This window comes from Drosophila albomicans, chromosome X, assembly GCF_009650485.2.
Source record: "Drosophila albomicans strain 15112-1751.03 chromosome X, ASM965048v2, whole genome shotgun sequence".
NCBI lineage: Eukaryota > Metazoa > Arthropoda > Insecta > Diptera > Drosophilidae > Drosophila > Drosophila albomicans.
In genome coordinates this window covers 33,065,709-33,089,391 of record NC_047627.2, presented here as the reverse complement: position 1 = coordinate 33,089,391, position 23,683 = coordinate 33,065,709, and the positions used below count along the sequence as shown (strand labels likewise).

General features: G+C 42.7%; 1 protein-coding gene across 4 annotated transcripts in view; it reads left to right on the top strand.

Moving 5' to 3' along the window:
- Window positions 1-23,683, top strand: part of LOC117576494 (glutamate receptor ionotropic, NMDA 2B) — a 37,142-nt gene that overhangs the window by 12,586 nt on the left and 873 nt on the right. For 3 of the 4 annotated variants that reach the window (XM_052005502.1, XM_034261283.2, XM_034261274.2), the window contains exons 3-10: window positions 16,790-17,561; window positions 18,139-18,289; window positions 18,568-19,161; window positions 19,329-19,618; window positions 19,702-19,854; window positions 19,939-20,090; window positions 20,149-20,656; window positions 20,724-20,828. In XM_052005502.1, coding sequence (XP_051861462.1) covers window positions 16,790-17,561; window positions 18,139-18,289; window positions 18,568-19,161; window positions 19,329-19,618; window positions 19,702-19,854; window positions 19,939-20,090; window positions 20,149-20,656; window positions 20,724-20,828 — 2,725 coding nt within the window. The remainder of the gene's footprint in view (window positions 1-16,789; window positions 17,562-18,138; window positions 18,290-18,567; window positions 19,162-19,328; window positions 19,619-19,701; window positions 19,855-19,938; window positions 20,091-20,148; window positions 20,657-20,723; window positions 20,829-23,683) is intronic. The other variant, XM_034261294.2, reaches the window with a different exon arrangement.

Here is a 23,683-nt window from a genome sequence, read left to right as displayed (position 1 = left end):
AGTTAGGTTCATTTGTGGCCTACAAACGAGACAGACAACAAGTTTTGCCAGAGGCCAGAGGCATCAACATGCTGACCTGGTTATAACTATTTCCATTTGTTGTACATACTCGTAATTGCATAACCTCTCGCTCTCGCTATCTCTGTTTCTCTTTAACTCTCTCTCTCTCTCTCTCAGGCTCAAGGGCTTCCAAACTTATTTGCTCATTGTAAACATTGTCTGCATGGCGTATGCGTAATATATGCACTCTCGATATTTGCCAATTATGTCGAGTGAAATATAACAATTGCAATTCCCAGCTTGCAGCTAAAAACAATAATCGTAATAATAATCATAATTCTTGTCAGAGTTCAATTGTGTTTGCCTCACTGTGCACTATGCAAATGCGGCGCCTCAATGGCGACTCTCTAAAAATCTATGTGTGTGTGTGTGTGCGGGTGTGTGTGTGTGTGCATTTGATGACTGCCTCATTGGTGCTGTCAATAAATGATTGAATGACTGAACCGCAAATCGCTTTCGCTCCCTTCAAACTTTTGCAGCCTTCGCTTTGCGAAATGATTTTTCATTTCTTTTTTATGTGCTCTCTCCCCTCTCCCCTCTCCCCACTCCCCTATTGCCCTATTCTCTATGCTCCATTTTTCATTATCCATGTTGCGAGTGCGGCCGATACATTCATTCATTCATTTATTCATTCACTGCGCTGCGCTGATGTTGCCAACAGGCATCGAAAAGTCATTTTTCTTGTCAGCCAGCCAGCGTCGACTTTTCTGTGGCCTGAGGCTGCAAACAGCAACGTGCCACACACCTGTGCCTGCCACATGATGTTGCATGCCACACCCATGCTGCATGCTGCAGTGTCGACATAATTAGTCGCCTCGTTATCATTTGCGGCGATTATCCCACAGTATAACAACACGTTGACGTTGCATGCCCTCTCTCTCTTTCTTTCTCTGCTCTCTCTTTCGCTCTGCTATCAAGATACCAATTACTTTTCATCACATCACACAGCTGAAACGATGTTAGCCTTGTTTACACATTGTCTACAAGCCGTATTACAAATACACAAAGTGATCCCCTCTCTTACTTACACACACACACACACATACATACACACGCCCCATCGTTTGACCACAACAACAACAACAACGACAACAACAAGGTGCACATTAATATGCTGTTCGAAGCATGTTGCTGTCGTTAAGCGGCAAGCACTTTCAGCACCTGAGTGTCAATTCCTCTTATCGATGCTAAGGCTTCCGATTGAGTCTCCCTTGCTCCTCTCTCTCTCTCTCTCTCTCTCTCTCTCTCTCTCTCTCTCTCTTTCTCTCTCTCACTCACCCTCAAAAGAGCACTTGTGAGACTTACGAGGATGCGATGTGGGTCCATTCAGCATCCACTTGAGAGCGTGTTTAGCACCCAGTGAAGACCTCGACCCCAGCGAGTGCGAATTTGAGTTTCGGCTGCAAATGAATGATTGATTCGCCTTCTATGGGTTAAGGCATGCTAACTAAGCAGCAAATGCAAAGGTGTCGTCTAAAGGTTAAGTGTGTACGTAACATAGGAAATATTCACAATAGTCATTAACAAAATAAATGCAGTTAATTTGCGAATTTGAGTTTTGGCTGCAATTGAATGATTGAGTCGCCTTCTATGGGTTAAGGCATGCTAACTAAGCATCAAATGCAAAGGTGTCGTCTAAGGGTTAAGTACGTATGTAACTTAGGAAATATTCACAATAGTAATTTAAAACAAAAATTCCGTTTTAAGTGCGAATTTGAGATTTGGATGCAAATGAATGATTGATTCGCCTTCTATGGGTTAAGGCATGCTAACTAAGCAGCAAATGCAAAGTGTTCATCTAAGGGTTAAGTGTGTACGTAACATAGGAAATATTCACAATAGTCATTTAAAACAAAATAAAATTCCGGTTTAAGTGAAAACGCAAATACATAGCAAATATACATAAGTGGAACTGCACATGTGTTAAATACGTCACTAATGGGTTAACATATGTACATAGGCAAACTTAATAGTGGTCATTAAACGAAACGAGTTCATATGCAAACAACGGAAAGAGCGAAAGGGACGCAACAAATTACAATATTCGCAACTATCATAATCATGTATTAAATCGTCATTATCGTGAAGCATGCGCTGCGGTTAATGATCATCAACGGACCGAACAGCAGCAGCAAGAAAAAAAGAACCGAAAGGGGAAGAGAACACACGCAGAAAAAATTATAATCATGTATTAAATCGTCATTATCGCGAAGCATGCGTTGCGGTCAGCGTCGCACTTAATGATCATCAACGTACCGAACAGCAGCAACAGCAAGCAAAAAAGAAAGCAAAATAGGAAAAAATAACCAACATAGCGCTTGCTGAATTTGCAATGTACAGTACTGACTAAAACTATGCGCTCACTCGCACGTCAAAAACAAAAAAGAAACAAGGTCATGCAAAAATAATATGCAAAGTGTTGTCGCTTACGGCAGAGGCAACGGCGGGTAGCAGGCAGCAGGCAGCAGGCGACAAACAGACAGCAGGCAGTGTAATCCCTCAGCTGTAGAATTTTCGCATTAACTATGCATGTGTCATTTAGGATATTGTTTTTGCTGCGCATTGTTGCACACAAGATTTGATTTCAATTTATTATTTAACACATTTAAATGCTTAATTCACGAGCATGCAAATTGCACATTGTTTTTATTCGTTTTCACTTCGCGAAAAGATAAACGCGGCACACGGGGAGAGAGAGAGAGAGAGACAGACAGAGACCGAGAGCGAATGCGAGAGAAGAGGGAGTAATGCAAAAACACGCGATTTGATTTTCGATTCACCCTAACCCCACTAATTGCATTTGTACGCGCTGCACTTAATAAAAGCCACAATTTGAATGCACATCATCACGAGTTTATTTAATTAAAGCGCACATTTTACAAAACTTTAATAATTCGAATTATCCACAAGCTCGCCTTCAGCGATTGCAAAGCAGAGCAAACATTGCACAAACACAAACACACACACATATATACATATGTATATGCAAACATCGCTGCATTGCATAGAACACTCGAAAAAAAATATGAAAATAATTAGCTGCGCGGCATTTTAACGATGCAAATGGCGATAAAACATAATTTGTCGCATGCAGACACACAAATTTAACACTTTACGACCGAATTTGCGCATAAATCGCGGTTTTTAAGTGCCGCGTCCTTTGCACTGCGTTCGATTTAAAAGTCAATTGGCAACTGGCGAGTGCAGCTCACTCCCGCTCTCACTCCTGCTCTCACTCCCACTCTCACGCCTACAGGATGGCGGGACTTTTTTTGAGGGGAATTGATCGGCATTTCGATTGAAAGGGGAAATTACTGCAAGGACTTATTTCGATATTTGAAAAAGAGGGAAAAATGAATTACTTTAGGCAATTGATCGAATGCGAGGGAAAATTTGAATATTTGAAACAAATGGAACTCACTCAAATTGAACTACATAATAATTATGTATAGAAAATTTAATAGTAGTTTTTTATTAAATTTGTGAATAAACAAAACCATTTCAAGCATATGAGTACAACACAAATTTGATATAACGAAAACAACGAAATTCTTGTGACAGAAATGGAGTATTGACGTGTTCACGTCACATTAGCTAAAGAAAATGGGAGTGAATCGAGAGTGGCGTATTCAGTAGTGTTAGATATTCTATATGCATATCGTACATGTGTATTTTCCTGCTCATCAATTTTTATGATTGCGAATCCACAAGTTCCCAAGGCTGATCCAAGTTAAAGGAGCAAAACTCATTCGAGTGAAAGTGAATGCCGAATGCCGAATATTGAATGCTGAATGCTGAAAGCGAGTACAAATACGTGTATCTGCCATAGACCCGCAGTCGTTAGTCCCGTTAGTCCTTAGTCCTTGCCCTTGTTCATGTTCATGTTCATGTTCGTGTTCGTGTTCGTGTTAGTGCTCTTGCTGCTTATTGTTAGCCTGCAACTGCAGACTGTCGACAGACAATGGAATCCATTCAACTTACGCCTTGTTTTGCGGTGCCTCAGTCAGCGGGTGGCCTCAGGACACACCGAAATAGACTACAACGAGGCTAAAACAAATGGCCAGAACAGCAAACAAGTCGAGGAGGCAAGTGTAAGGAGTCCAAAGAGAGCCAGTCAAATGAAAACGGATGGCCAAGGGATCCACAGCAGCCAAGCGAAGCAAGAAAACGCAGAAATACCTTACACACAATTCACTTAAATAAGACAGCAAACAGAAAGAGACAGCCAGAGAGAGAGAGAGAGAGAGAGGGATGAGGGTGGAGGGGAGAGAGAGATGCCAATAGATGGCAAGATAGAGAGAGAGCAACAAAGTTGATTTCTTTCGGTGCGTCTCACATAAATACTCGTTGAGTGAGCAAGCAGCTTCCCACCCACCTAATTGGGCCACAAGGACGCCTCGCAGTCAGTTTCAGGTCAACTGATGTTGCTCCCTGTCCATTCGCTCCCCGTCTTCCCCTCTCATCCTCTCCCCTACTCCCCACTTCCCATCTGCCCACTCTCAACAACAGGCATCGCATCAAGACTTTTGAACTTGGACTGCTTTGCACATTGCGTTGGCTTTTCATACCCTGCAAAACAATCGCCTGGGGTATGCGCGATAGGAATGACAGCTGAAGGAATTCTAAAATATATGCACAAATAGAAAATACACGTGTCTTAATTGATTTGGTTAGCAATCTGGAATATTTTTGTACTCTTTGGTATATTTTGGATAGCCTTTGGTATATTTTAGTATTTGTGCAGTATATTTTGAGTGTAGTACTACATATACCAAATATGGTTTTTGATATACTTTTAATATTTTTCGGTAATAATAATAATAATCTGGTATCATTTAGTGCTCTATTGTATATTTTGAATGTAGTACTATATCAATTTATCAAATACTTAAGTATTTTTGCGGTATATTAGTTTGGTATATTTTAAGAAAAATACCGCACTGTTTTGCTGTCATTAAAAATGTAGCGGGCAGTATTATATCAATATATCAAATATAGCTTTTGGTATATATTTAAATTTTTTTGGGGTATAGTAATTTGGTATATTTTTATATTTGGTATATCTTTGTTATAATGATAAATTCGAAATTCGAAATGTATCACAGCTTAAACAATAATCTTGCTGATCTCTTACTAACTACAGAGTATCTGCTAGTTGTGCTTTTCTTTCACTATTATACTCTACAATTCATGAGTATTATAAATTCTTCTATATTATAATACATGTAGATTGTAAATTGTATGCTTAATAGTTCGACTCGATTAGAGGGCATCTGCTAGTCCTCGCTTTGCGTATATTCATCTGGTTATTTGCAGAATTTATGCTTCGGCTGCGAGTTGAGTTCTGCTTAGAATGGAAATGGGACTGAGGCACTTGCAATTCGAGAAACAGCAGAATCGAGCAGCGAAGAAGGCGTTGGGCTGCCTCGGATTGCGGTTACTTCGGCCTCATCCCGCGTTGCGCGTTGAGCCACGCCCACTTTGCGCCCAACTGAACTGCAAAGCTGTCGCTTGTCTGTCCTGTCTTCTGTCTCCTGTCGCTTGTCGGTTTTAGGTTACGGGTTATGGCTTGGGCTTGAGTGTCTGGCTTGGGTTTCGGCTTCGGCTTCGGCTTCAGTTTTGCGTTTAGCGCTTGAGTTTGAGTTTGCGTTTGCGTTTGGTTTCTCGGTTTTGGGTTTTGGTTTGTTGACACACTCCCGCACTTGAACTGAGTTGAGTTGAGTTGAGAGTCGAGAACGCGCTTGTTCTTTGTTTCAGCCATTGGATCCAACAAAAACGCAAAGGGAACATTCTGGGGTTTAATAATACACATCGGCCAAGCACTGCTAATGATGCTGCTGCTGTTGATGCTTCTGCACTTAGCCAGACAATTCGACTCTCGACCCTCGACCCTCGACCTCGACTCTGCTGCGGTTCACAGAGAGTCTAAACAGTCCAAACAGGATGTTCAAGCTGTGGTCGCCTCTCACCTCCATCTCCCTCTCCATCTCCCTCTCCATCTGCCTCTCTCCTGCTCTCAGCTCGGGTAACCGTTGCTAATGGCCAAAGGGGTGAGACCAAGGGGGAGGAGCAGGACGAGGACTAGGCCTAGTGTCTGTTGCAGTTAAGGCCGGCAAGTTGCTGCGGTCAGGACGAAAACATGATTTAGATGGTCAGGCAAAGTGCTGCACAGCTGAAAAGTGGCCAACAGAATTGAAGCTAAAAGTGTTGCCTACTTTTGGGCAACAGAATTGAAGCTAAAAGTGTTGCCTACTTTTCAGCGCACATTCCACAAAAATGCTCTGTGCAAGGACACATTAATGGGTCCAAGTTCGAGTCAACAAAGAGACAAATATAAAGTGACAGAGACTGAGACAGAGAGACAGTGAGAGAGAAAGAGAAAGAGATTGGCAAAGGGAAGATAGTTGAAATTTCAGTAAAAAGTTTACTTGAGCGTTTCCTTTCACGTGGAAACTTTTGTCATAATACAATACACTCGATATGCTATGTATATTTGATAAACACTGCAACAAAATTAGTGGAAATCAAGTATATAGTATTTAGTATACATTGAGTATATATTATAAGGTATATAGCAGTTAGTATATATATTTAGTATATAGTATTAAGAATATATTTAGTTCATAGTATTAAGTAAATATTTAGTTTACATTAACTGAGTATATCAGTGGAAGTGAAGTAAATACTGTGCAAATATATTTAGTATATATTTTCGGAGTATATCAGTGGAAATAAAGTAAATACTGTGCAAAATCTATTTACTATATAGTATTTGGTATATATTTAGTATACAGTATCAGTGGATATGAAGTATATAGTATTTAGTATACATTTAGTATATATTATAACGTATATAGCAGTTAGTATATATTTAGTATATAGTATTTTGTATATATTTAGTATATATTTTCTTAGTATATCAGTAGAAATGAAGTAAGTACTGTGCAAAATATATTTACTATATAGTATTTGGTATATATTTAGTATACAGTATTTAATATATTTGTAGAATATAGTATTTTGTATATATTTAGTATATATTTTCGGGGTATATCAGTGGAAATAAAGTAAATACTGTGCAAAATATATTTAGTATATAGTATTTGGTATATATTTAGTATATAGTATTTAATATATTTGTAGAATATAGAATTTTGTATAAATTTAATATATATTTTCTTAGTATATCAGTGGAAATGAAGTAAATACTGTGCAAAATATATTTACTATATAGTATTTGGTATATATTTAGTATATAGTATTTAATATATTTGTAGAATATAGTATTTTGTATATATTTAGTATATATTTTCTTAGTATATCAGTGGAAATGAAGTAAATACTGTGCAAAATATATTTACTATATAGTATTTGGTATATATTTAGTATATACTTTCGGAGTATATCAGTGGAAATGAAGTAAATACTGTGCAAATATATTTAGTATATAGTATTTGGTATATATTTAGTATACAGTACTTAGAATAGTATTAGTATTTGGTATATATTTAGTATAAAGTACTTAGTATATATTAATTAGTATTTATATAGTATATATTAGTTAGTATTAAGTATATATTTAGAAAAATATAGTTTTGTGTATTTTACATTGCATTTTAGATTCGCACATTTTAAATGTTGAATTGCATTTCACTCGCTTTTATCGCTCTGTGTAGCTAACGACATTCAAACTGCATTTGTCTCAGCTGAAGTATGTGTGTGTGTGTTTGATGTTGTCACCCGAAAACATTTCACGTGTAAAACTCGTCGAGCATAAAAAATAAGAGAAGAGAAGAGATGAGATGAAGAAAAGACGAGCAAAACCGAAAAATCATCTTAACAACACTTTGATATTCGATAAGGCGATGGCGGGTGGCAAAGCTGAGCCAAAGCTGAGCTGAAGCAAAACCTAAAGCTAAGCAGAAGCTGAAGGAAAAGCCAGTGAACGTCGAAAGGGAAGGGGATGGTGAAGGGGGAAAACGAAAGTGAAAGCAACAACGACAGCGACAGCGACAACGTCGAATGGGGCGTCGTCATCGCCTTCGTGGTTCGCATATCGCATAGCTGCTGTCGTTGGCATTGTCACTACGCGAGCATATCTCTCTCTGTCTGTGTGTGTGTGTGTGTGTGTATGCGAGTATGTGTATGCATGTGTGTGTGTGAGACAGCTGACCGTGTGACGTCAACATCAAGCTCTAAAATATGCGCCAAGTTTGACGCCAAGCAAAGTTAACGTTAGTTTTCTTTCTTTATTTTCACTTGTTCCTTTTACATGCCACGCCCTGTCGCACACACACACTCACGAGAGTGTGTGTGTGTGGGTGAGTGCTTAGATTATATTTATAAGCTGCACACTCTCGATATTCGTATGTCACGAAAGCATATTGAAAACGACGCAACTCAACTCGTCTTCCAAGTTGGCAGCGCCGTCAGCGGCGCAGTTGGCAGCTCTTTTCGACGGATTAGTGGTTACACTGTAGTATGTGTGTCTGTGTGTGTGTGTGTGTGTGTGTGTGTAATGGCCTGGAATTATCATCATATTGATTAATTGTGTGTGACACTATGCAAAAGCGAAAACCAAAACAAAAGTATTGCAAGTTGAGCTCTTTTCGGCATACGCGGCGTATGCGTAACTTCAACTTTAACACTGCAATCGCATGCGTCACACACACAGACACATACACAAACACACAGCGTGGCGCGATAAGCAATGAATGACTCTTGACTAATTGTGTTTTATGGCACTTGACACTATCGTCCTGCGTCCTGTTGTCCTGCTGTTGTCCTGCTCTGGTCTGTTCGCACACAATTCGGCACGTCCTTGTGCGCGTCCTCGTCCTAGTCGATGTCCTCGCTGTCGTCCTCGCTCTCGTTGTAGCTCTCGTTGTCGGCCACGTTCTGGCATAATGCGTGTATAAAAATATTATTGTGCTTTTATGTCGCTGCAGGCTTTTTCGGCCATTTTAGCACTTCAAATAGCATCGAATTGTGTTGTAAACACATACACACACACACATATACAGACAGTTGTTACTGTGTTTGATCTACGCGGGCTGGGCACAAATCGAAATGTTCGTGGCGAGCCAAAGATGAATATAAAATTGTGTGTGTTGAGCCCAGTCCAGAGAGCCCTTAGCATGTGGCGTGTGGCATGTGGCATGTGGCATGTTTCTGTTGCCATTTCGCTGCTTTTCTCTCTACTCTCTACTTTCTACTGCTGCTGCTTCTGTTTTCGGTTTCTACGTGAAGCATAATGTAAAAAGTTTTTCGCAGCAAGACAACAACGCGGCCGGGGGCAAACACTTTGAAACTCCAAAGTTGAAACGCAGCTTCTCTTCTTCTCCGTCTTTGTGTTGCCTGTGGCTTTGTGGCACACACACACACACGCACAACTCTTGATAACTTGCCATCAAAATGAAAGCAATTGAATGATGCTTAAATGAAATTAATGGATGTTATAATAAGTTGACAGACTTGCCAGTTAAATCAGATCACAGTCAGCAGCCTTTTAGCTTCCACCTGCCTCTGTCTCTGCCCCTCCTCTTCCTCACTCTTTTGCTTTCTCTCCTCAGTCTCACCTCTCAGCTGTGTCGCTGTCATGCGCCAGTTGGAAGGCAGCCAAGTTGAGACGACGTCTTCACGTTGTTGCTGACAACAACGAGCTGACAGGCATCATAATAGTCACTTCATGACTGCCTCACTGCGTGACTAGGGTAGTAGAAGTCATCCACTGACTGACTGGCTGACTGACTGGCTGACTGACTGATTGACTGACTGAAGGAGTGACTCACTGAGAGCCTGACTGAGTGACTAACTGAGCGACTAGCTGACTGACTGCTTTCCAGCTACGAATATCTGACTAACTATACGACTGCTTGGCAGACAACTAATTAAATGACTGTCTGACTGCCTGATTGAGTTACAGACTGATTGATTGAAGCAATGACAGAATAACTCTCTGTCACTAGATTCATTGCAGCAACGAATATGTGACTTTCGAACAGACTATTGCACAGAAAGCTGATTAAATGAATGTCGGACTTTATAGGTAAGACAATACCTGTCTGATTGAGTGACTGATTGATTGACTGACTGAATGGCTGACTGAATGCCTGACTGCCAGCTAGGCAGACACTCACTGAGTGCTTTGTTAGACTCTCCAACAAGCTGACCGAATAGTATTCAGAATAAATGACTGAGTAACTGAGTTAATGACTGATTGACTGACTGATTGATTCAGTGACTGACTACCTACGTTCTCTTTATTTTCATTCCAGTTTCGAGTATTTAACTAACTATACGACTGCTTGAATTAAATGACTGTCTGACTGCATAAGTGATTGGCTGGCTGATTGATTGAGTGACTGATTGAATGACTGACTGACTGATTGAAGCAGTGATAGACTAACTCTCTGCTTCTAAACTCATTCCAGTAACGAATATCAGACAACTGATTAAATAACTAACTGACTTTAAAGGTCAGTCAATACCTGACTGATTGATTTACTGATTGAATGACTGACTGATAGAACTGACTGCTAGACAGACTGACTGACTGTGTAACTGCTTTGACAATCTACCCAAGTAGCTGACAGAATAGCTACCGGAATAACTGAGCTTTGTTAATGACGGACTGAAAGAGTGATTGACTGACTGACTGACTGACTGTCTGCCTAACTCCCCGATTGTTGCACTGCGAATGAGTGACTCCCTCGTTGACAGTGTTGCCCAAATTGTGACAGCAGCAACAGCGACAAAGACAAGGACAATGCCATGAACAAGAAGGACATCGGCAACAGCAGCCGCTGAAGCGGTGTCAAAATTCAATTTTCGCATTATTATGCGCACATAAATGAGACGACTGCCTCCCTCTACCCTCTACCCTCCTCCCTCCATTCTCCACCCTCCACCCTCTACCTGCCATCCTGCCTGCGTGCCTTCCTTCCTTCCTTTTACGCAGTCGCTTACTCTGAGTTTTGCTTCAACTTCTTCTGACACTTGGCGACTTGGCAGTTGCCACTTGCCACTTGCCACTTGCCACTTGCTTCTTGCTACTTGCCACACCCGATGGCGCCACTCCCGAGCGTGGCATGCAGTTGCGCACTTCCGCTTCTCCTCGTCGTATTCCCTGTGTTCCTCTTTGCCTCCCTCAGACTTGCGACAGTAGTCACCAGAGCAAGAGATTGTGAGACAGTAGCTTAATGCTTGGAACTTGCAACTTGGAACTTGGAACTTTTCGTAGGTTGCGGCATTCGCGGATCCGCTAATGAATTATTGGCGCGCGTTCCGCAAAACGTTCAACTAACGCACTTTGCCTCTTGGTTAATCTGTGGCGCCACCGCAAGAGAATGAAACAGATGTAAAAAGAGAGAGAGAGAGAGAGAAAAGCTGCTGTAGCAGACCCTTTGACAGGCTGACATAGCATTTAATTTGAGCGTGAATTTACATTTCAATCTTCATTTAAGCTGTCAATAATATGCAACACAAAACCAGACAACAGCTGAAGATGCTATTCAAACATGTTACCCGGATCTGAACTAGCTAAAGATTTAGCTTGAAACGTCTTCTGACAGGCTCGGGCTAAAGTAGAATGTGTTTCCGGCAATTGTTGTAGTAAATATTCTAAAGCCAATACTCACTTAACGGCCACTGTCGATTGATGTCAATATCGCTTAATAGCCACACTTTATTGCCAAATTTCATATATAATTTTTTATAAAAATCATAATAAAAGGAAATAGGAAACCTTATATCCAATAAACTAGATACGTAAATAGCATAGAAAACATTCAAATAAATTCTGTTGTTTAATTCTTAACGACATATTTTTACAGACGAAGCAGAGGCAATTAAGCGAGATATAGTTGTTATCAATGCATCGCATTATAATATCCAAGAAATTGCATAGTTAAATCAAGCAAAAAGTAATGCTAAAGAGAAATAACAATTTAGTGTACTTTGTAGTCGGTTGAGCAGGCTTATTAGGTCATTAAATACCCTAGAATTCAGGCAGTAAAGCGAGATATATGTTAGAAAGTAAATGTTGGAAAATAAAATCACTAGCAACAGATGCACTTAACAGCTGTGTAAGCACGTTTCTACAATTGCCATTACACCCCATTGCTGAAGTATAGAATTACAGGGTATAAACAGCAAAAACCGTGACAAAACAGGGGAAAAGCAAAAGTGAGAGGTAGAGTGGGAAAACTTAATTACTTTGATTACAGACATCGTCGCGCTTTATGGACATTGTGAAATGTTGTAAAAATAATTTCATACCCGATAACTAGGCGGCAATGCTATAGACTATAGAATGTGTGTGTGTGTGTGTTTTTACGAGCCGCACAAGCAGTTGAAACGGAAGCGGAAACGGAAACAGAAACTGAAACAGAAACGGAAACGGCAAAAGGGAAAAGGAAAAAGGAAAAGGAAACCGAGACAGGAGCGCCAACGAGCGCATTTGAAAAGCAATTAAAAATGTTTAATACATACAATTAAAGTTTTAATGGACAGCCGAGTGCCGAGTGCCAAAGAGGGGGCGCAACATGGGTGGGGCATGCAGCATGCGGCATGCGGCATGTGGCATGCGGCATGGACAGAGACAGAGACAGAGACACAGACACGCACAAGCTGCCAAAAATCAAACATTTTTCGCTTGGTAATTAAATCAAATTTCGTTCAGCCGCCCAAAATTAAATTCGCCAACTGTAAATTCCATAGGCTAAAAGGATGCTCGAAATATGCCCAGCCGAAAAGGTGGCAAAGTGTGAGAAAGAGAAAGAAAGATGCAGCTGGAGATGGAGAAGAGAAAGCGGGCGTGCTCTAATTTCATTAGACTATGTCTAACATTCAGGCACTGCCCTTTCCCTTTCCCTCTCCCTTTTCCTCCTTCCTCTCTCTCTCTCTCTCTCTCTCACTCACTCACTGTAAGCCTTTAATATGCTTTGCTACCTCCGCTCCGCAATGGGGCCAGCATTTTTTGGTGCTGGCATAATTTGATTATACCTTGCAACGCTGTTGAATAGAAGCTCACATATAAATATTCAACAATATTTGGCATGAAAGCTTTATTTGCAAATATTTTGGGAAACACCAGAAATTTGGTGCCACCTTCTAGCTTTTACCGTTTGAGCTATTGTGTTGTGATTTGTGCCCATGGTAATAGAAGTACATATGTAAATATTCAACAATAGTTGTTATACCTTAAGCGGTTCAGAATTGATTATTGTGGGAAACTAATACGTTGTAACCTTCCAGGTCTTACCATGCGAGCTATTGAGCTACCGCATTGATAAAAAAGAGTTTTTCAAAAGTCCATTTAAATAAACTCAACATTATTCATCATACCAAATTTAAGAAACTTTTACCTTAAAATATGGTGCTTCTAGCTCTTACCTGTTGACTTATTGTATTGTGATTTGTGCCCATGGAAATGTCGTTGAACAACACATGCATATGTAAATAGTCAACAATAGATCGATTAATCGATTAACAATTGAATATTATCGGATACTCTAGAAATAAATTGCAGCCTTTCAGCTCTTACCGAGTGAGCTATTTATTCTTTATGATGACTACCACACATACCTACTTACTTACCATACTTATCATACTTATCATTCTTTCCATATTTACCATACTCAACAAAATATGTGTTTTTGAAGCGTTGTCGTAGTTGAATTTAAATATTTTGTTCAAATAGCGATCTTCTAGATCTTAGCAATTGAGCTATTGAGTTATCCCAAGAAAACATTCTTAATATGAAGATAATACCGGGTAATCTACAGTCGATTTCACACTCATTTTTCTGCTAAGCAGTCTTGAGTGATTTTCTATAGTCGATTTAAGCAACACAACCACACACTCACACTTTTCTCACTCTCTTTCCTTCTGCTGCGGCAACTCTATTGTTGTACTTTTCTTGTGTACTAAGTGGTCGCATTCGGGTTGCTCCCTTTGAGGGTCTATCCATCCATCAATCGAAGCCGTTATCCATCTATCTTTTGTTCCGGCTGTCGCCTGCATCTATCTATCTATGTTGCCATCTATCTATCTATCAACTCGAGTCCCTCTTTGGATAGGTGACTGTGTGACTGAGTGACTGACTGACTGACTAACCGACTGACTGTCTCACTCTCTAACTCTCTAACTCACTGACTCACTGACGACAAGAGGTGATGGTAATTGAATGCATGGCTGTTGCCAGTGCATATAAGAACTGTTTGGGGAAAATTAGCAGCTCCTCTAGCGAACCAAATGCAAATACCAGAAATAAAGTGATGAAAAAGTTAATTAAACTTTTTGATGAGATTTTAGATCTCAGATTTTGTCATTTGCTGCTCTCACCCCCCACAAGTTGGCCAAGTTGCCAGAGAGAGAGCAACCTCCAACCCCCAATCCCGATTCCCAAAGTTGAACGCTAGAGGAGCAAGGGTACTTTGTAGTCCGCATTCAGGTTTCACGTTCGACAAAAACTTCGACATGTCCTCAGACCTCAGTCTGTCCTCTGTCCTCTGTCGACGTTGTCATCGTTGTTTGGCTGAGGCCAAGTTATGTTTGTTCAAGTGTTGGCGACACTCTCGACTTTCAAGTCTCAACTTTGACATGTCATCCACATCCACATCGACATCGACATCGATGCCTAAAGCGGTCCGCTCTTGAACCGAACGAAACTTTCTAAATTATCGCCGGTCATTGTTTTCAAAAATTAAGCACGCTATGTAAAACAGCAGCAAAAGCAAACCAAAGCAGCCATATTTGTCCTCGCCACGTAATGAAAATGTGAATGCCCCGACAGCCGCATCCTTTGCGGTGCCCCCGAAACCCCGCAACCCATGTGAGGACAGGGAGCAGTGACAGCGCCCAGCTGCCATGATTGAAAATGAGACCCACAAGCGTTTTGCAAATCGATAAGATTGACGCTGTTGTCGATGCTGTTGCTAATGCTGGGTAATAGGGTAAGCCAAAAATCCGAGGAGCGGACGTGTACGAAAGAAGGAGGAGGAGAAGGAGACGATACCCCCATTGAGAATACATATGAATTAATTACAATGTGGCTGCACTTCATCATGAAAAATGCCTTTCGGTTCGACGGTTCACACACACATTCTCTCTCCTACTCTCTCTCCCCGTCTCTCTGTTTTGAAGCACCTGCTGCTCGTGTGTCGTCACCTTTAAATAGGTCAATTAGCGAGCCTATGCGAACGGAATGGAAGTCGGCAGTTGGGGAGTTGGGAGCTGGAGCTGCTTCCGGCGCGCTTTACCCACTTCTCCACCCCTCCTCGCATGTGTAAGAGCTGTAAAGCTGGCTCGGCTAAATCAAGTATTTAAAAGAGGTTGTGAGCCAACTGGTTTACCACCAATTGAGTCCCGTTCACACCCCCAAAATCTCGCTCTTTGTTAATTCCAAATACGACTCCGGGCGCGATATTTGATAACCTAATAAAACAAAATGCCTCCGCACTCGGTGCAGCGTCATTAACACGCTCAGACGGTGGCTAATCTGTAATTAATTGCCACACATCTGTATACAAAGCACGCACACACACACACACACAATTCGAATTTAGGGACTGCGGACGCCATTGCTTAGGGCGTTCCGGTCAATTGGGTAACCAAAAGCGGTCACAGTCCACACACAATGTCCACACAATGTTCACTGTTCACTGTTCGCTGTCCACTCTTCACTGTGCACCGCCAACTGTCCACATTATCCGCCACCGCCGCCAGAGGGCGCTGTTCGCGCTTATGCTAAATGAGAGCACGTCGCACAGATAAATTGCGGCTTGTGGCAACAGCCGAGCGTGGAGCGTGGAGTGGCGCCTCTTGATTACCCGTATGCTAATCATAGCTGCGAAACCTCGAGCGTTTCCAACCAAGGTTCGGTTTAGTTCGTGAAATACTTTTTGAAACATCTGACATCCATATTGCATATTTCATTAAATCAAAATGAACGGGTCTCTGAAAATCAACATTTGACAACTAATAACTAGAAGTATGAATTTGTAGTGCCTAAATAAGTCGTTTTGCCTAAACTCAGTCAATAATTCTTTGAGAATACAAAACTACAGTAAACTGGTCTTTAAGAGTCAGTATTTAACACTCCTTTTGTTAGTTGTTCTAACCTATAGGGTGAAAGTGAATCCTACAACTTCTTTGTGAATTTTCCCAAAAATAAAATACAATATGAACTCATATACTTAGGGAAATAGTGAAAGGGCCTTTGGCAGTCAGTACTTTATTGTGGCTTTCTTTACACTGTTTGACTAAGTAAATCTAAAGACTCTTCATGATGCTAATAGAACTTATCCCTTCTTTTACAAAACTACAGTGAACGGGTCTCTAAGAGTCAGTATTTAAAACTCCTGAAAGTGAATCCTACAATTTCATTGTGCATTTTCCCAAAAATAAAATACAATATGAACTCATATACTTAGGCAAATAGTGAAAGGGTGTCTGGCAGTCAGTACTTTAGTGTAGTTTTCTTTTCTAAGGTCTAAAGACTCTTCATGATGCTAATAGAACTTCTTCCTTCTTTTTCTTCGTTTCTCAGCTATTCTGAGCACGCTCTGCAAGGAGTTAAAATACAATATGAGCTCATATATGTTACTAAGGGAAATAGTGAAAGGGTCTTTGGCAGTCATTACTTTAGTGTAGTTTTCTTTTCTAAGGTCTAAAGACTCTTCATGATGCTAATAGAACTTCTTCCTTCTTTTTCTTCGTTTCTCAGCCATTCTGAGCACGCTCTGTAAGGAGTTCCTGCGCGTCAACGTCTCCGCCATCCTCTACATGATGAACAACGAGCAGTTCGGACACAGCACAGCCTCAGCCCAGTACTTTCTGCAGCTGGCCGGTTATCTGGGCATCCCGGTGATCTCGTGGAACGCTGACAACTCGGGTCTGGAGCGTCGGGCATCGCAATCGACGCTGCAACTGCAGCTGGCGCCGAGCATTGAGCATCAGAGTGCCGCGATGCTGAGCATCCTGGAGCGCTACAAGTGGCATCAGTTCTCGGTGGTCACCTCACAGATCGCCGGCCACGATGACTTCGTGCAGGCGGTGCGAGAGCGTGTGGCCGAGATGCAGGAACACTTCAAGTTCACCATACTCAACTCGATTGTCGTCACGCGCACCAGCGACCTCATGGAGCTGGTGAACAGCGAGGCACGCGTCATGCTGCTCTATGCCACCCAAACGGAAGCCATCACCATTCTGCGTGCCGCCGATGAGATGAAGCTCACCGGTGAGAACTATGTCTGGGTCGTCAGTCAGTCGGTCATCGAGAAGAAGGACGCGCACTCGCAGTTCCCCGTCGGCATGTTGGGCGTCCACTTTGACACGTCGAGCGCTGCCCTGATGAACGAGATCTCCAATGCCATCAAGATCTACAGCTATGGTGTCGAAGCTTATCTCACGGACCCCGCCAATCGGGATCGAAGGCTCACCACGCAGTCGTTGTCCTGTGAGGACGAAGGACGCGGTCGCTGGGACAATGGCGAAATGTGAGTACGAACTTTATTCATACCTCACACCAGAATATACCAAATATTGTCTTTGGTATATTGTAGTATTTTGTATAGTATTATTTCAACATGCGGTATTATGGTTTTACGATTATATTTTGGTTTTTGTTCGACTGTTAAAACTGGAATTCTTACTCTACATACAACTTATACATAAAATATACCAAATATAGTCTTCAGTATATATGGTATTTTTATGGTATTATTTCAGCGTGTGGCATTTTTGTTGTACTGCTTTATATTGATTTGTGCTCGACTGTCAAAACATAAGTACATAATCCACAATTATACATAAAATATACCAAAGTCTTTGGTATATTGTAGTATTTTGTATTTTGTTTATCGCCTTTATTTTCAAAGCTAATGAAGAATACACCAAATATAGTTTTCGTTATACTATAGTATTTTTTATGGTATTATTTCAACGTGTGGTATTTTAATATTCCTCTCAAAACTAAAGTTGGTTAAAGAGATAAATGGGTAGACTTCGTGACCCTTCCTAGACATCGTCTGTATATTCTCGCAATTTATATCTGTTCCTTATTGTAATTGAAAGCTTCTTCAAGTATTTGCGCAACGTGTCCATAGAGGGAGACCTCAACAAGCCGAACATTGAGTTCACTGCGGACGGTGACCTCAAGTCGGCGGAGCTCAAGATCATGAACCTGCGACCCAGCGCCAACAATAAAAATCTCGTCTGGGAGGAGGTAAGTGTGCTGGACTCTTTTGCATGCTCTCACTCTCTCTCACTTATTTAAATCACTTACTTACTCTCACTTACTTATTCTATTGTATTGTATCTTTCTCTGGCACACTGTTCACAAACACACACAAAAACACGAACACAATCTCACTCTCACTTTGTATTATTCATTTTGAACGCTGCAAAACACTCGCTTCTGTACAATCGCAATATATACATGCAAACATTATAAATACATATATATATATACGTTAATCGATCGGGATCGGGATCGGGCATCAGATTGGGGTCTGGAAGTCGTGGGAGACTCAGAGGCTGGACATACGCGACATCGCGTGGCCAGGTAACTCGCACGCTCCGCCGCAAGGTGTGCCCGAGAAATTCCATTTAAAGATCACATTCCTCGAGGAGGCACCCTATATCAATCTGTCACCCGCCGATCCAGTGAGTGGCAAATGCCTGATGGACCGCGGTGTGCTGTGTCGCGTTGCGGCCGATCACGAAATGGCCGCCGACATCGATGTCGGCCAGGCACACCGCAACGAGTCCTTCTATCAATGCTGCAGCGGATTCTGCATTGATTTGCTCGAGAAATTTGCCGAGGAGCTGGGCTTCACCTACGAGCTGGTTCGGGTTGAAGATGGTAAATGGGGTACACTTGAGAATGGTAAATGGAATGGTTTAATTGCCGACTTGGTTAACCGCAAGACGGACATGGTACTCACGTCTCTCATGATCAACACCGAGCGCGAGGCGGTCGTCGATTTTAGTGAGCCCTTCATGGAGACGGGCATTGCGATTGTGGTGGCCAAACGGACTGGCATCATCTCGCCCACTGCGTTCTTGGAGCCCTTTGACACGGCCTCCTGGATGCTGGTAAGTAAATTGCGCCATGCGCAAATGCCACATCCACATCCTCCACTCCACTTTCCTCCCTCCGGTAAGTGTGCGCTTCTCCTTACTTTACGCTTTCTCTTCTCCTCTTTTCCACACTCTCTTCGCTCTCTTCGCTCGTTCGCTTCCTCCTTCGTTTCAACAATAAGGTGGGTATCGTCGCCATACAAGCGGCCACCTTCATGATCTTCCTGTTCGAGTGGCTCTCGCCCAGCGGCTACGACATGAAGCTCTATCTGCAGAACACCAATGTCACCCCCTATCGCTTCTCCCTGTTCCGCACCTATTGGCTCGTCTGGGCGGTGCTCTTTCAAGCCGCCGTCCATGTCGATTCGCCACGCGGCTTCACCTCGCGCTTCATGACCAATGTCTGGGCTCTGTTCGCCGTCGTCTTCCTTGCCATCTACACTGCCAACCTGGCGGCCTTCATGATAACCAGGTTAGTATCGTCCTCGCACCCAAATCCCCGCCTTCCCAATATCCTGGCCATCCTAACGGAACTCATCGCACATTCGTTCGCAGAGAGGAATTCCACGAGTTCAGCGGCCTCAACGACAGCCGCTTGGTCCATCCGTATTCGCACAAGCCATCGTTCAAGTTCGGCACCATTCCCTACAGCCACACGGACTCGACTATTCACAAGTACTTTAAGGACATGCACTACTACATGAAGCAGTAAGTAATCCCATGTTCGACTTCCATCTGCAAAGAAATCCCTCTCTTTACCCCTTCTCTGTCTAATGTCGCATTCCTCCGCAGATACAATAAGACAAGTGTCGCTGACGGCGTCGCCGCTGTGCTGAATGGCAACCTCGACTCCTTCATCTACGACGGCACCGTGCTGGACTATTTGGTGGCCCAGGACGAGGACTGTCGCCTCATGACCGTCGGCAGCTGGTACGCGATGACAGGTGAGCAGCTCTAAAATCTCCTTCTCCTTCGTCAACTCATTAATTCCCTTCTCTGCAGGCTATGGACTCGCTTTTAGCCGCAACTCCAAGTACGTGCAGATGTTCAACAAGCGTCTGCTCGAGTTTCGCGCCAATGGGGACTTGGAGCGATTGCGTCGCTATTGGATGACCGGCACTTGTCGGCCCGGGAAGCAGGAGCACAAGTCCTCGGATCCGTTGGCCCTCGAGCAGTTCTTGTCCGCCTTTCTACTCCTGATGGCTGGCATTCTGCTCGCCGCGCTCTTGCTGCTGCTGGAGCACGTCTACTTCAAGTACATACGCAAGCGATTGGCCAAAAAGGATGGCGGACATTGCTGTGCTCTCATCTCGCTCTCCATGGGCAAATCGCTGACGTTTCGCGGCGCCGTCTACGAGGCCACGGAGATCTTAAAGAAGCATCGCTGCAATGATCCCATCTGCGACACGCATCTGTGGAAGGTGAAGCACGAGCTGGACATGTCCCGACTGCGTGTGCGTCAGCTGGAGAAGGTCATGGACAAGCACGGCATCAAGGCGCCACAGTTGAGGTAAGTCTGAGTCCTCGATTCCCTTTTGGGAGCAACAGGTTGATAACACAGACTCGACTACTTGCAGGCTGGCCTCATCGTCCGATCTGCTGAACCATCATCATCTCAAGGAACGTCCGCCGTTGCTGGGAAATCTCAGCCTGGCAGCCAGCGCCCAAGATCTATACAGGTGGTAAGTTTGCTACTACTAATGTGTGCCCCTCCCTCTCTTCCTCCCTACCAACCTCCCTCCCTCCCATCCTACCTCCCTTTCGCCCTCCCTACCTTCCTAACACCCTCCCTCTCTCCCTCCCTTCGTTCCTCCCTTTTGGTAAGCTTGCTACTACTAATGTGTGCCCCTCCCTCTCTTCCTCTCTACCAATTTTCCTTACCCCCATCCTACCTCCCTTCCTAACACCCTCCCTCCCTTCGTTCCTCCCTTTTTCCCCTTTCCTCTCTTCCTCCCTACCAACCTCCCTCCCTCCCATCCTACCTCCCTTTCTCCCTCCCTACCTTCCTAACACCCTCCCTCTCCCCCTGCCTTCGTTCCTCCCTTTCTCCCCTTTCCTCTCTTCCTCCCTACCAACCTCTCTCCCTTCCATCCTACCTCCCTTCTCCCCTTTCCACGCATGACGTTAAGCTTGTGTGCCAGTTCGCAGCATCCACCTCGCAATTCCTCCCTCCCTTTCTCCCTTCATTCTTTCCTTCTAGTGTCTCGCATGTCGTTCAGCATGTGTCCCAGTTCCCAGCTTCCACCTCTCAATTCAATTAGGCAATTGATTAGGATAACATTTCGGTGCCAGGTTCTGTCCATGTGCAGTCCGCAGGGCTTTGTTCGCAACTCCTGTTGCGCTGGCTCTAATAAAAATATATGGAAATTACTTTATTAAATTAGCTTATCTCGGTTCCTGATTTGATGGCAGCCAGCAGCAGGCAGCCAGACTTCAGTCTCCAGTCTTCAGTCTCGACGTCAAAGTCCTGTCATAGTCCCAGCAGCGCAATTTCCGACCAAGTTCCTGTTGTCATTCATTTGCGTTTGTTCTGCATCCGAGCTAGGTTCGACTCGGACTCGCTTTTGGAGATGGGAATGGGAATGGGAATGGGAATGTCTGTGTGGGTGAACATTTGCATACAATTACTTGCTCGCTCGCATCTCTGAATTGCGTAAGCAACTCTGCGATTAAGAAATCAAATCAAATCCATTTGAGCATGCATCAGCTTCAGCTCCAGCATTCGGACTTTCGTTTGCCTCAACAGTCAATCACTGAACCTGATTAAACCCCCTATGTTGCTTTGATTGACAGACAGCTGCAGAAAGGATTGACTGACTAACGCAGTTAATGACTATTGAGGAAAAGGCATACGAGTACAAGAGAATCGTCATCATCATCGCACTGACTGCAAATGACAAGCAAACCGACTTGACCAACAAAGCTCTATTGTAAGCACACTCAACTCCAGTTACGACAGCCCCTTGAGAGCAGGTCTTTGATCTCTCTTCCCGCTCTCTCCCTTTCTCCCTTTCTCTCTTCGTCTGTCTGATGATTTCTTTGTGGCACTTTTTGGCTGCTGAAATGCTGTTTGCATGGCTATCACACGCTGCGGATTAGCATTTGAAACTCGGTCGCTCGCATTCATTTCACGTGTGCGGCAAGGCAACTAAGTGCTTGCCACACAACATGCCACAGCGCACAACACGTAGCATGCCACACGCGCCACGCTCCACGCTCCAAAGCCGTGCAAAACTTTTCAACAAATTGTACAAATTAAGCGCATGAATAAAACCGCCAAAAAGTTTTCGATACAACAAAATATGCAAAAAACCGGGAAGCAAAATACAACACAAAACAAAATACCCAAAAAAATACGCAGAGATATGAATGAATATGAATAAACTCGTATGAGTATACTCGTGTCCACACACACACTCACTTTGAGCTCTCGTATTTGCATTCATCCCACGTGAAACAATAAAAACACTTTAGAACTTCGACGCGGGAAGAGTTAAGGGGCAAGGGAACGGGGGAACGGGAGAGCTTGGGAGAGGGAGGGTGGAGGGGTAAAGAAAGCCACACAGGTGCTCCAAAGGGTTAGACACCAAAAATAATAAAAAGTAGGATATGCTCTTGTTAACATCACTTTCCGCATACCCTGGAAATTAGCAAAACGCTGCAAAGAGAAAAACGGTCATGCTCAACTTAAATCGAAAAGAGGAACAAAATTAAATTTTCATTTTTTATAATATTTTTAATTCGCTATTTTCGTATTCAAATTTACGCACTCATTTTCAGTACAACATTTTTCTGCAGTTACGTATACTTAATGTCTACATTATTTTATATTTTCATTATTATTTTATTGAAATAATATGAAATGAGCCAGAGTGGCTAAGGTCTTCAGGCTAATTTAGTATTTTCTATATTTCTAATATTTTAAAGTATATTCCTAGACGGTATATTATCAACATAGTTTTCTTTCGCACATAACGTATACGTAATGTTGTTAATGATTTAAGTACCTTTGTTTTGTAATTTCTGTTCACTTATTATTATATATTTATATTTGAAATTAAAATAAACAACGCCTCATTTCAAGCTTCCATCGCAAATACTAAATTTTATTTGTTAATTTCGCAATGCGAGGTATTGCTTAGTCGAGCAGACGCGACGACACTTGACGCTCTGCAAAGCACTTTGGTTTATGAACATGTGTTCGGGTTTACAGAGGTTTGCGGACTTGTTGTAATCCCAGCATATCATAAATACATAAGCAATGATTTATTTTCCAATTTCTTAAACTTGTGGACTTACTCACACACACACACAGCCATACGCACATCCACCCACACACACACACATCTATACACATGACGTCATGCAACAATAGTTTCAGTCTAAAGTTTTTTTTTTGAGGTTCTTTTCGCGCACAATGCGAAGGAATCCTTGTGGGTAGAGTAAAGGAGAGAGGGAGAGCAGAGAGTGGGAAGTAGAGACGATTGATTGATGGATGATGCTGTGGTCCATCGAGTGACCGCTACTCGAATTACTT